Source organism: Mauremys mutica, chromosome 16 (assembly GCF_020497125.1).
Source record: "Mauremys mutica isolate MM-2020 ecotype Southern chromosome 16, ASM2049712v1, whole genome shotgun sequence".
Lineage (NCBI taxonomy): Eukaryota > Metazoa > Chordata > Testudines > Geoemydidae > Mauremys > Mauremys mutica.
The window spans coordinates 17488695-17502032 of NC_059087.1; the positions used below are offsets into that span (position 1 = coordinate 17488695).

General features: G+C 37.5%; 1 protein-coding gene across 1 annotated transcript in view; it reads right to left on the reverse strand.

The window, feature by feature from the left end:
* The window catches only part of LOC123351026 (septin-2), a 61448-nt gene that overhangs the window by 30693 nt on the left and 17417 nt on the right, over positions 1 to 13338 (reverse strand). Inside the window, exons 6-9 of the mRNA XM_044990107.1 lie at positions 10934 to 11068; positions 10343 to 10460; positions 2538 to 2639; positions 1579 to 1724 (exon numbers count right to left, since the gene is read on the reverse strand). Of these exons, the coding sequence (XP_044846042.1) occupies positions 1579 to 1724; positions 2538 to 2639; positions 10343 to 10460; positions 10934 to 11068 (501 nt within the window). The remainder of the gene's footprint in view (positions 1 to 1578; positions 1725 to 2537; positions 2640 to 10342; positions 10461 to 10933; positions 11069 to 13338) is intronic.

The following is a 13338-nucleotide window of genomic DNA, read 5'->3' on the forward strand; positions in this document are numbered from 1 at the left end:
ATAGACATAGAAAGAGACCTTCTAAAAACGTTACAATGTATTACTGACACGCAAAACCTTAAATTAGAGAGTGAATAAATGAAGACTAGGCACACCCCTTCTGAAAGGTTGCCGACTCCTGCTCTACTTATTACTCCAGAAATCTGAACTGAAACTGAATTTCCAGTAACAGAAAGTTACACCCTGACCTATCAGTGCATGAGAGAGATAAAAAGACAGAGCGGTACCAGTGAACACTATACAATGTGAATCACAGCAAACAAGGGTGGATTTTTTGAGGGTGTGGAAGTAAACTGAGCACAGCAGTACAGATCAGTGAACTGGAAGAAAGGAGAGAATGATTCTCCATGAGTACACCCCTTTAGTAAGTGCTACCAAACAAAACAGACGTTGTAACAGGTTAATTTTAAAGCACACTGCCATCATTCGTCACAAAGTTGTAACAGCATAATTGTCAGCCTAATGTAAGTCAAACTGTAGACCACTCTTTCACTGAAGGCAACAAACTCTTAAAAGCTTTCTGACTAAATTTAGCACTGAAAGCAAGGGAAGAACAACACTGGCTTTAGACATGTCTAGTGCAGGTAATGTGCAAGCTCCCCCTTATATGCAGCTACGCCAAGGCAACTTAATCTATACCTTCAATAGCCCAGCGCTATTCCATTACTGGACCTCCACTGAGCAGAGACTGCTAGTTATGTCCAATATGAATTTGGACTGACTGTAGCCCCATAAGCGTCTGTTACAATATGATCAAATAAGAGAGTCTTATGTCAAGAGTCTTTATGAAAAAGCATTTGGGGACATATAATTCATGGAGTGAGGTGAGGGGGTAGTTATACTATTATTCTGCTATCTGAATTAAATAGATGCAACAATTCCTTTATAAAACAACAACATTAACAATGATAAATCCAAACACACTGTCATGGGCTAGGGATTAGTATTTGTAATTTGTACTGAGGTAAAGCCTGGAGGCCCTTAGGCCTCAATCCCACTAGCTCATCTGCACAGGAGGACACTTGCATACACAAGGAGCCATGTGCAGGACAGTGGTCTACGTCTGCTACAAGAATCTTTAGGTATTATAAAGATGCCGATGAACATCTTAAAACATCTTTAAACTACACCGCATGGAAAGAAGCAAAAAATGAAACGTCAGTCTAAGTAGACAAACTCCATGGTATACTATAAGCCTTTTTGACCTGTGGAAAATTTTCTTTATGCTCCAAATTTTACTAATAGCTTAACTAGGCCCAAGCAAGGATGCTACAGATAACTGATCAACTCTTAAAGTTAATACAAACGGCATTTTTAAAAAAAACCTATCACAGGTAAGTAAGCGGCAAAGACGTCCATCACATATACTTACTTGTAATAACAGTTAAATGTATTGGTTGCATTTTTGTACATCATTTTTCCTTGCTATGGGCAAATGTGTCCAAAAATAGAGAAAGCAAAAGTAATATGGCTAGAAAGAAATGAGGTCTGTGTACATAAACGAAAAAAATCAATCAAGGGCACCTCCTGATTCAACCAACACGTAATGCCAAAGATGAAACACATGCCTTTACTTACACCAGCATTGTGCGCAATTTAAGGAAGTCATTGTGCTCTGGATTCTCAACCTCAACCACTCCCCAAGGGTAAAGACGACCTCGGATTTTTTTTCCTTTCACCTCAATAAGCTGGTTGGACCCAATAACAGCAAAGGGAATGCTAGCCTAGACAAGACAAAGGAGCAAAAGCAACATAAGTTCTAGAGAACCATATAAATACGTTTCAGTATTGAAGCGAAATGGCAAAACAATGTGTTACCAAATCAACGTGACTAAAACCGTTAGCATCAGAGAACAGAACATTGCCTAATCCTATACCCTATGCTCCTCAGTATTAATAACTGTAACCTTCTTGTGATCCGTTTTGTCTTCACACCTGTGTAAAGGAAAATTATTTACACGTCGTTGGTTTTTTTGTTTTCAGTTAGAACGCTTATTGTTTTAGGAGCTTTTTGCTTTTGTTGAAGCACTGTTCACGCGTGGACTGTCATCTGACATAAATGGCCCATGGAAATTTGCCAATTGCAGTTAAAAACAGGGAGAGAGAGTTAGGATGATGGATAACAGATAGCTAGAGACATTCACAGTTTAAGGTACACTGTAAAGTGTTTATACAATGATACCTGTAGCACAGACAGGAGTGACTGAAATAAATTAAGATATTCATTACTAGTGGACATCTGCTGACATTTTAAAAAGTCAAAATCTCGCACAATTGGACTTCAGAGAATCCAAGACTGGAATCAAAGGGAGTACTTGCAAGGTCAAGTTTGAAGTGTTTTACTAAAGCCGCATGAAAGCAGTTCATGTAATATTTGGTTCTAAGGAGGACTATCACTCAGTGCTATGAGGATAAAGTCACAAATTTTCAACAAATACATTATAACTGAACATAATATCTGTAAGAATCCTGTAGCTTTATAAAAACTAGTTAAAATAAAATTATCAGTCTTTTCAAATATCAAGTGAAGAACTCACCTTCAGAACCCTGGTCTGTTCTTTGAACTCCTCATCTTCATCAGAGTCTGCATCAGGCAACTGGTAAATCCTAATGCCATGCTCAGCAATCTCATCCAGAACCTGAACATTTTTGGGGGGAAGGGGGGAGAGCAGAAGTTGGAAAGAGAAAGTTAACGATCAAGTTTCTATCTGGCTAGAGATCCATGATAGGTTTTAAGTAGATATATTTGATGTACAGGTCTGCCATCCAAATTCTCTTATCCCCAAAATAGGAAATTCAGAGTATGTTCCCTATTCTTAAATAGCTTGACCAAGCAACAAAGTAAGTCATTAAAACAATTTACATTTGGTCTTTGGTTTTGTATACTTGCCTACCTGGCGATTACCTGAAACTGTTTTAGCTTCATTGAGAGTCTGCTTCTACCTTAAAACTCCGTTGTGATACAGTGTTGTTGTAGCTGTGATCCCAGGATATTAGAGAGACAAGGGGAGTGAGGTAATATCCTCACCCACCTAGTCTCTACCTTGAAACTGTATTTTCACATTTTATCTCTCGTCACTAAATGGAGGCTACCTGGACTTTCAGTCCACAAATAGCTTAAGAAGGATGGCACAAAATAGATAAGTGTTCATTTAGAGAGCAGTAGGCTTGAGGTAAAGGAAACTTAACAATTGGGGAATAATTGCACAATCTTGAGAAGGCTGGAGGAAATCATATTAGGCTTTGGACTTTCTCACACCAATTTCATTTTAGCCTGACAAAATTACATCTCCATACTTGAAAGCACTGCAGGACTTTGTTAATTAATCTAGGTTCTCTTTTTGAACAGGGTAGGAAACACACACTGATACAGAGTGTCAGAAATAAACTGAAAGAGTTTCTGAAATTAACTTTCACTGAATTATTTACAATTTTAAAAAGCCAAGGGCTACAAAATTACAAATGGTTAAATATGAATGACAGCTCTGCCACCTATGTCCCCATTACTCAAGGAGATGCAGATTTGGGACATCAAAGTGCATGGTAAAATATTCTCAAACTCATTTTACTGTATGTTTATATCATGCTGGCACCCAAATAAAACAATTAAGCTTAAATGTAAACAAGCTGATTCAAATAACTTCTGAATTCAGTAGTTTATATGATGACAGTTCACTGAATTCAAAGTTTGAATTAAAAAAAAACCAAACACCCTGCTGTTACCAGGCCCTTAATCAATAAATTTGAACTTAACTTCACAGAATTCAGTTTATTAACATACTAAAGTTGGAGCACATCCCTGACTATGGATATTAACAAAAAAAAAAATCGCACTATATTCTTGAACGCATCTTTATAGAGATTAAAAGAAGCATGGTACCTGCTCCAGAGAGTTTATAATCAAAATAAACATGGGTCTTAAAGACCAACAAAGAACAGGGGCATTGAAGAGACAGCAAGGAGTTAAAAATAATATTAATGATTTGCTTGCGCTATAGCTAACAGATGGAATTTATACATACTGCCCTCCCTCTGTCTGGGAAGCAGGAGCAGACAACACACAAGAAACCATCAATGGTAAAAAGCAAGGACCAGAAGTGGATTTTGAGGAGATATTCATTACTTACAGCTTCAAAAAATAGCAAGCACAGATCATAATGTGTGCATCCATTATGTATTTTATATGCTATGTATTCAAAAATGGAACAAATGCTAAATTAAAGGTTTATATCATCTAATCTGTAACTGTAATTAAGTCCATGTCCCACTTAGAGGATTTTGAATTACTTTCCTTCTCCATTTTAACAGCGAAAGATATCCACACACAATTCTCCTTATTGTAACTAATGTCTGGGATTAAGAAACACTAATCTGTACTTCTGTATACATACTTTTCCTAATGAAATCACTGCAGGGGTAAGCAGCTAGCTTAACTCTAGACCTCTGGCAGTTTCAAAAGGTGATACTATTTAATTTTCCCTTCCAAACAGAGGAGAACACTTCCATTGTGATCCTCTAAACTATAAAAAAAGGCCTGAAATGACAATTTCGTCCTTCTATAACACTGAGGAGATTCTGTTCACATAAAAGAAAGTGTGGCTGTTCTTAGCAACACTGAAAAGAACATTAAGCAATTTGGTGGAAAGTCAACACTCCATCTTCAAAGTTATCTTGGATGCTCTAGACAACCCAGGAACTGTAACTGTAGAAATTACCTAACTGGTATTCCAGTGGCTGCATCTACACTAGCAAGTTAGTGTCTGTTTAAAATAGCAGTGCAACTGCAATGGTTAAAGCCTAGTGTAGATTAGGCTAAGGCCTCCACAATGTCAAGAAAGCAAGTTTTCACAACACAGTGGTAAAGGCACTGAAGTCCTGTCCACGTAAGTGCTTACACTTTAATTAGCACTGATGTAACTGCACCAGTGTTGAAACAGGTACTAAATTAACTAGTAGAGATGCAGCTACTGAGTCCACAAGAGATCTTGCTGTGGAGCCTGCGTCAATATCATTTGTTCCTATGAGTTTCTGTTATAATGGTACCCAGTAAATCTGTTATAGGAAACGCTCTCTCATTCTACAGCTTCTATCACCCAAGTTTAAATACTTTTAAGCCGTTTGTTAATCCAGGGTGGGGGCTGGGGGAACATGTACAAGAGTTACCCTTGTGTATGTACCACCAATATTCCTAGGATCTTTTCTTCCTGTGCAGAGTGTAAGCCATCGTTTTCAATGTAAAATATAATGAACCTGAAGCCATAGCACCTCTGTAGTACCTACATGGAGGTCCCCATACCCGCAACCTTCTAAACTTTTAGAAAAAAATGCCAAATAAGCTATATGCCACATTTTAACAACAGAATCTGAATATCTAAAGGGTTATGTCTTGGGTTTCAAATTTGGAAGTAATGTTAGTTTAGAAAAACAGAAGTACAGCTTTCAATTATTTTATTTATTTTTATTAGAAAGGGGGATTTTAAGTAAATTTCATTTTAAGAATCAAAACTAGCTCGAGTCCACAACGGAGCAACTAGTTAAGAAGAAAAACATTTTGATAGGGGAAACATTAGCCCCATATCAACTGAAGACAAAATATATAACAGCAAGGGATACTAGCTTGGAGCCATATAAACCTAGAGGTTAGTACTGTTTTGCAGAATGCAATTTATTGGAGTTTACAGTGTCACCTAATGATGAGACATGCACGGCTGGTATAGGTGAAGCAGAATTGCAGTTTGTTGCTTCCACATAGATGCATGGAAAAAGAAAGCACACTGAGCCTGACTGAGATTTTAGAGATAAAAATGCAGCTGAAACAATAAAGGGAAAGCCAACAACAAGGGGTGCTAGAATATATTACAGCTGTTAAACCTAGTGCTTTCCTGCGAGGAAAAAGAATTGCAATAAAAACAAACTGTATTTTATGGTTTCAACAATGAAACAGCATTTTGCATCTCAAAATCTCAGTTTTATTGGCCTCAGGGGGTTCTGTGTTCCTACAGATTAGCATTCCCATGGGAAATTAAAAAAGTCAAAATACTAGTTCCCTTCTGATGAAGTCATTCTTTTGAGCAGGTTTCCTTAGCGGCTTTGCATGGCACAGCTTGTGAAACCACCTTGCAGTTCTTCCCACTCAAGAGTTTCTTTAAAAAAATTAAAAAATATAAAAAACAAAAAACCACACAACTTTGAATTCCAGCAAGACAAAACAGGAATTACTCCAAGCTGGGTTTCCTTCACAAGCATTACAACTGATCTTTTTGCTTAGTTCAAAGAATCAAAACAAAAACACTACCTTAGATTAATCGCCAAATGGCAGAGACATGTAAAACAATATCAAAGCCATTCCAGCAAAGGCAAATTTTGATTCTTATTCCTGATAAGAGATTTTGTAACTGAGATGCTTTTAGTTAGAACAATATACAGTAGCTAGGCTTTCAAAGCTTTGGAACCAGATGACACATTTTACTTAGTTAAACCATTTGTATTGACCTCTGCCAGCAAACCAAAAACAATTAAAAGTTGTTTATCTTCTTCTTAATCACAACATAACTGGAAACCGTTTAGGTGCCACTTTTTTTTTTTTATGGTGGGGCAACACATAGCTGTAATAACAACAATGCCCTTCAATATAAATCAAGGGTGGTTTATAAGATTTATTTATTAGAACTATGTTATGCTACAAACTGGGAAGGTTGAATTAAATTTGGATTGATGTGAAAGAAATATGATCAAGTGAGGTTTCATTAATTTACAGTCATTCATTATAGGAAACTGTGCTAGGATTTGCCTCTATTTGCCAGTATTGCAATAAAATATATATTTACCGCTAAACCTCAATCTAATATCACGTAGGGTTTATGCTGAAAGCCATGCAATCCAATTTAAGGGAGATCAGGAAATAGGTTTGCTTGCTGTCTGTATTTCACTGCAATCGCTGCTGGTTATACCCTCTCTGCCATTACCTCATAATGAATGCCACATCACATGCATGCTATCTGATGCTCGACACCAAAGGAAGGTCACCAAACAGTACGGGAAAGGAGTGCTATAAAGAGAGGATGTTCAATCCAGGATAGTGACAGCAATGACTGAATGACCATCCTAGCAACTACTAAACCTAGTTGGCATACATCCAGCTATGTTTAAAAAGAATAGAGTTGTTGCTTTTGGAGAAAGGGGCATACATGCAGAACCTCTGCTTTTATGTCAGTTTAAATTTCAGTTGAAATATAAATGGGAGCAGAATAATCATTTTAGCATTGAATCTACTTTGTAATTTCAAGGAATACTTTAACATTACACACCCAAATTTTAACTCCTTAAGTACTCAGCCTGCCGCCAAATGCAGAACTGGAAACTAACTCAGGTGACAATGCCTGAAAATTGGATCCACGGAGCTCATCTAATGGTCCAGAGTAAATATGCTGAAAGATCGAATTTAGTTTATATAAAAAGGTAGCTCCCAAAAGAACATGCTAAACAGATGATGAACTCCTCTCACTCACCAGCCACCACTCGTGCACACAAGCAGGGCTAACACTGGTGTAAGTCGTACAAGCAGACATGTCTTAGAGGGTTGGTTTGTTTTTGTTTGAGAGTACAGTGCTAGGATAGGGCACTTTGTCTGACTGTCTCTCTCCTCATCAATGCTTTGGGGTTTGTAGTGACAAGGAATAGTGGTTGGATTTAGCTAACATGTGCTAGTTAAGCCTGACCTAAACTTAACCACTTTTCCTAGTCAAGACAAACCCTTTGTCCATCTTACAGAAAAAACAGATAAACCAAATAACCTCGGAATAAAGATCCAGAACCCATTCTGAAGGAGTGCTGGAAAACATTCATGAAGGTGCTCAAAATGCCAGTGTTCCCAACTACACAAGGAGCAAAAATTCTTCTAAATCTTTTTGTACGTTTTTAGCAGCTTTCTACTCAAACTATTGCCTCAAAGCACCTATTGTTAATGTATGAGCATTGAACAACAAATACTATACTCTTCCAAAAAACAAAAACAAAAAGTATCAGAGGTGTAGCCATGTTAGTCTGGATCTGTAAAAGCAGCAAAGAGTCCTGTGGCACCTTACAGTCTAACAGACGTATTGGACCATGAGCTTTCATGGGTGAATACCCACTTTGTTGGATGCACATGTGCATCCAACAAAGTGGGTATTCACCCATGAAAGCTCATGGTCCAATACGTCTGTTAGACTGTAAGGTGCCACAGGACTCTTTGCTGCTTTTACAAAAAAAGTTTTCACATACTGTAAGTGCTTATCAATTACAGTATAATTTAAGGTTTCAGAGTAGCAGCCGTGTTAGTCTGTATCAGCAAAAAGAACAGGAGTACTTGTGGCACCTTGGAGACTAACAAATTTATTAGAGCATAAGCTTTCATGGGCTAAAACCCATTTCATCAGATGCATGCAGTGGAAAATACAGTAGGAAGAGATAGATATATACACACACACATATATATATATATACACATATACACACACACACAGAACATGAAACAATGGGTGTTACCATACACACTATAATGAGAGTGATCTGTTAAGTGAGCTATTACCAGCAGGAGGAAAAAAAACTTTTTGTAGTGGTAATCAAAATGGCCCATTTCCAGCAGTTGACAAGGTGTGAGGAGCAGTAGGGGTGAAAAATAAACATGGGGAAATAGTTTTACTTTGTGTAATGACCCATCCATTCCCAGTCTTTATTCAAGCCTAATTTAATAGTGTCCAGTTTCCAAATTAATTTCAATTCAGCAGTCTCTTGTTGGAGTCTGTTTTTGAAGGTTTTTTTGTTGTAATATTGCGACTTTTAGGTCTGTAATCGAGTGACCAGGGAGACTGAAGTGTTCTCCAACTGGTTTTTGAATGTTATAATTCTTGACATCTGATTTGTGTCCATTTATTCTTTTACGTAGAGACTGTCCGGTTTGCCCGATGTACATAGCAGAGGGGCATTGCTGGCACATGATGGCATATATCACATTAGTGGATGTGCAGGTGAACGAGCCTCTGATAGTGTGGCTGATGTGATTAGGGCCTATGATGGTGTCCCCTGAATAGATATGTGGACAGAGTTGGCAACGGGCTTTGTTGCAAGGATAGGTTCCTGGGTTAGTGTTTTTGTTGTGTGGTTGCTGGTGAGTATTTGTTTCAAGTTTGGGGGCTGTCTGTAAGCAAGAACTGGCCTGTCTCCCAAGATCTGTGAGAGTGATGGATCGTCCCTCAGGGTAGGTTGTAGATCCTTGATGATGTGTATTACGGAGTATGTTTGAAGGTATGATTGAAGAACTGCTTTTAAAAATTTAGGAGTATCAATTTCAATTTGCAAGATTCAAATCCATTATGAGAATTTATTATCCACTGTATATTTGTGCCCCATATACAGAACTTGTCAGAGGTTTAATGTCAATTCATTCCCATAACCCTTATTTCTTCCAAGGGCAACTTATTGCCAGCTAGATTTGTATTGGTTCTAAGAGGTTAGAAGACTGACAAACTAGACAGCATCAAGTTGACCCAAAAGTAAGATTTTAATTGAAATATTCTGTGGAATAGTAATATTGCAGTTCAAACTCACAATCAGAATTAAATTTTTCTCTGCTGAACGTTGTCATTTCAAACCTCGGCACCTACCCATACCCCTCCTTGACTCCACACAGTTTTATAGAATCAGTGAATAAAAATAAATTAGCAAAGATTACATTCTCATTCATTGTGTAAATTTTGTCAGATGTGGTAAAATTTAAAATGCAATAAGTAATAAGAATAAAGACTACCAAAACCATAAAAATACATACTACCACTGTAAAACCCACCCTAGCAGCGTATCGGCAGGAAAATCAACTCTTGGAAAGGCTCGGCAAACAATAATTAAATAAGGTAGGTAAATCTTTCAACAGTGAAAGATTTACATTATCAGCTCTGTCTGGTAAACTTCCTTCTCCAGTACAGCCCTAAGTACATCCTGATATTCATGCAAACAAATAACTGTCCTATTAAAAACTGAGGCAGGGAGACATGCTTCTTTTAATAGCAATGAGGTTAGAGAACACATCTTGATAACACACTTAAAAATCACAAGGAAGTGCTGCAATAACCTTTTGGGACACATACACTTCTCCTTGATCATTTCTACACTGTGGGCCAGATGCTCATCTGGGGTAACTTAGTGTAATGCCAATAACTTCAGTGGAGTTACACTAGGTAACAGTCAGGTCCTATGTCTGAAATGTTCTGTGATTCAGCTAATGGTGTTCAACCTGAGTTTATTTTTATCTGGCTCAAGCCCTCTGCTGGACCACATTTTTCTGACACTTGGTCGTTATATTTACCCTTCTCTTCAGCCTCTCTCTCTCCTTCAGTGTCAGAGTGTCAGCCTTGGCAATCACAGGGACAATGTTGACTTTTCCATGAAGAGCTTTCATGAACTCTACATCTAAAGGCTTCAGCCTACAAGTAGGAAAAAAACAAAACAAAAACAAATTAAACCTAAGGGACTATTAAGCATACATATTAAGTGGCAAGTATCAGGATTATTGCACTTGTACTAACAATACACAAGTAGCCCTTAATTCAAGGTATCTATGTAAACAATCTGTCCTGTAAATGTAAATGACTTGGAGCACTTATCTATTGAGCTGCTCATGTAAGGGTTGAATTGTAATTAAAGTTTCCGCCTCGATAATATGAATATTACCAGCTTTTATGTTTCTGAGAATATTTATTCCTCCATATTAAATTCCTACCGGAATAGAGACAAAGCAGGAGGAGGTCATTAAACCCAAAGCCTGTTTTAATTGAGTTGGCTAACTGACAACTGGGAAGTAACTCCATTAATATGAAGGTTAGTCTCTAAGACAGGGAAGTTACTAAACTCATGCTAAGGACAAAACACCCTAAAATATAAGTATTTATTTTCTTACCCATGCCCAAAGGGTGATATGAAGTAAAAACAGCAGTGGACTCTGTTGTCTATAATGTGGCGCCTGTTCAGACCACTCTCGTCATGTAGGTATCTTTCAAACTGATTGTCAATATAATGGATGATTGTTTTGAAGCTGTGGTAGGAAGAAACAGAGGCATCTTATACAGGCTGTAAGTTTTTCATTTTTAATTATTTGTGATGGTGAAGGGAGGAGCAAAGAAGGAATGTGATTAACACTTCTGAATAGAAGAATTCAGTTTCCTAAGACTGTCTCTTGTGGAGCACTTTTTTTGACAATGAATTAAAAAAACTGTTCATTGTGATATACACAACAACCTGCCCCATAACTACTTATTTCTGGAGCAACTTTAAATTCACTTCTGTTGGGTGAAAAGGTTAACTGCAAGTTCAGAGATAAACTCAACGGTGAGACAAGACAAAGACAGGAACATAGGGTGGTTTTTTTGGTTTGTTTGTTTTAAACCCGCTGACAAATGGCATAGCCAGGATATCCTCTTGATTAGCAGTTTGACAACCCTGACCTTAGAATTAGGTTTCTATAGTTACCTATAAAAATTCTGGTATTTTAGTCTGCTTCAATTCAGTCTAAATATATTTGTAAGACGTGTGCTCAAACATTGTGTGATTTATTAAGCTATTTTTGCCACCATCCAGAAACCTCTTATGTTGGCAAATTCTTACTTATCTCAAGGCAATTTAAAATATGCATTGGAAGGAAGTAATGGAATGTCAACTTACATCTGATATATTAACTGATCTCACAAACAGTAGCTATTAAAGGTGAAAAATAAAATTATGGCTTTTTAAAAAAAAAAAAGAAAAAGCATGTACTACTGAGCAGATGTGTTGTTTTTGAGCACCCCAATGTGTACTAGATGCCTCACCAAAAAAATCTAAAAAAAGGACATGTTCCTTGCTCCGAAGTGTTAACAATTTAAATAAGTTTGGCGTGACAACAACAAACAATGAAGAGAATGGAGAGATGCAAGGGAGCCCAGAGGATACAAACATAAGATTAAGCTGATACTTTGTGCCATGGGTACATGTCAAATTTACCATTGGACATGCAAGTTGAGGGAGGGCAAAAGGAGTAGGGGTTAGACTATCATTGCCTGTTGCAAATGTAGACTGTAACAGGGAGGTTCTCTTGCTTTCAACCCTAAGGATCCTGAGCATCTGATCAGACCGAAGGCACAAGAATCTATGGTGAGGTACAGCCCTTGAACACTGCCCTCTTACCCCATTCCACCTCTTGATAGGACATTTTGCTACCACTGGCAAATCTGTTATAGCTGTGCGAGTGTTGGTACAAGGGATTCTGCAGCACTAACTTCATTCAGGTCATCCACAAGAATATCCCCAGGGCATATCCCCTTTCACTGTCTGCCTTACCCCCATACAGAGCTTCAGCTCTGACTTAGGAGAAAGAGGGACAGAATTATACTGTCAAGATGGGGCTCGCCTCAAATATCACCACAACATATTTATTATTCCCTTTTGCTCACAGAAGCAGAAGAGATTATCTTGGTCTACATGTTAAATATAACAAACAAGCATAAACGATATAATTAGGGATATAAAAGGTTAACCAGTAAGCAATAGTCTTACCCATTAACCCTCCTTAACCGTTAACCCCAGGCCAATTGTTAAACGGTTAAATTTTTAAACGGTATTTACATCCCTAGATATAATTAAAATCCACAGAAAAAATTTACTGAACTGTTGGAGAGAGAAATCTAACCTTAAGTCTGAAAATATCATTATCACAACCTAAATCATGATATGAGGGACTGGAAGTAACCAGGGCCAAGATAGACTTATTGAAAGCATTCACTCTCCCTCAGCTCAGTCACGTTTTTAGACACACAGAAACAGAATTATTAGCAAGTTTTAAGCTTTTTGATTTACTGGTTAACTCTCATACACATCTGTTTACCTGGCATTTCTTGCATATCTTATTATTTATGTTACTGTAAAACCTAGGTTACAATAGGCGTTTAAGGTTTATATTTAAATGCAAGCAGAAGAGACGTCTCCAATATACTGTGGCAAGCCTTCAAAAGTGAAACTACAGTAACCTGGAAATACATGTAAGACGTAGGTGTCTCCTTTCTGGCACAATCCACGGAGAACCCATCTGTAAACTGATACCTTCTTTAGGTCAGTGATATTAGTAATAGAATTAACATGCATATTTCTAGTGTCTCTCTCATTTGTACTTCACTGGTTATATATTTTGCTGCAGGGAAAGAAAGTACAGAGCAGAGGAATGTCTTAAAAAATTACTTCCGTGAAACTTCAGTATTTTTTTGCTAAAACTCATTTTTAAGACCTAACATTTGTAGTACCCAGGCATGTTGAAAGAGGACAATACATTTTATG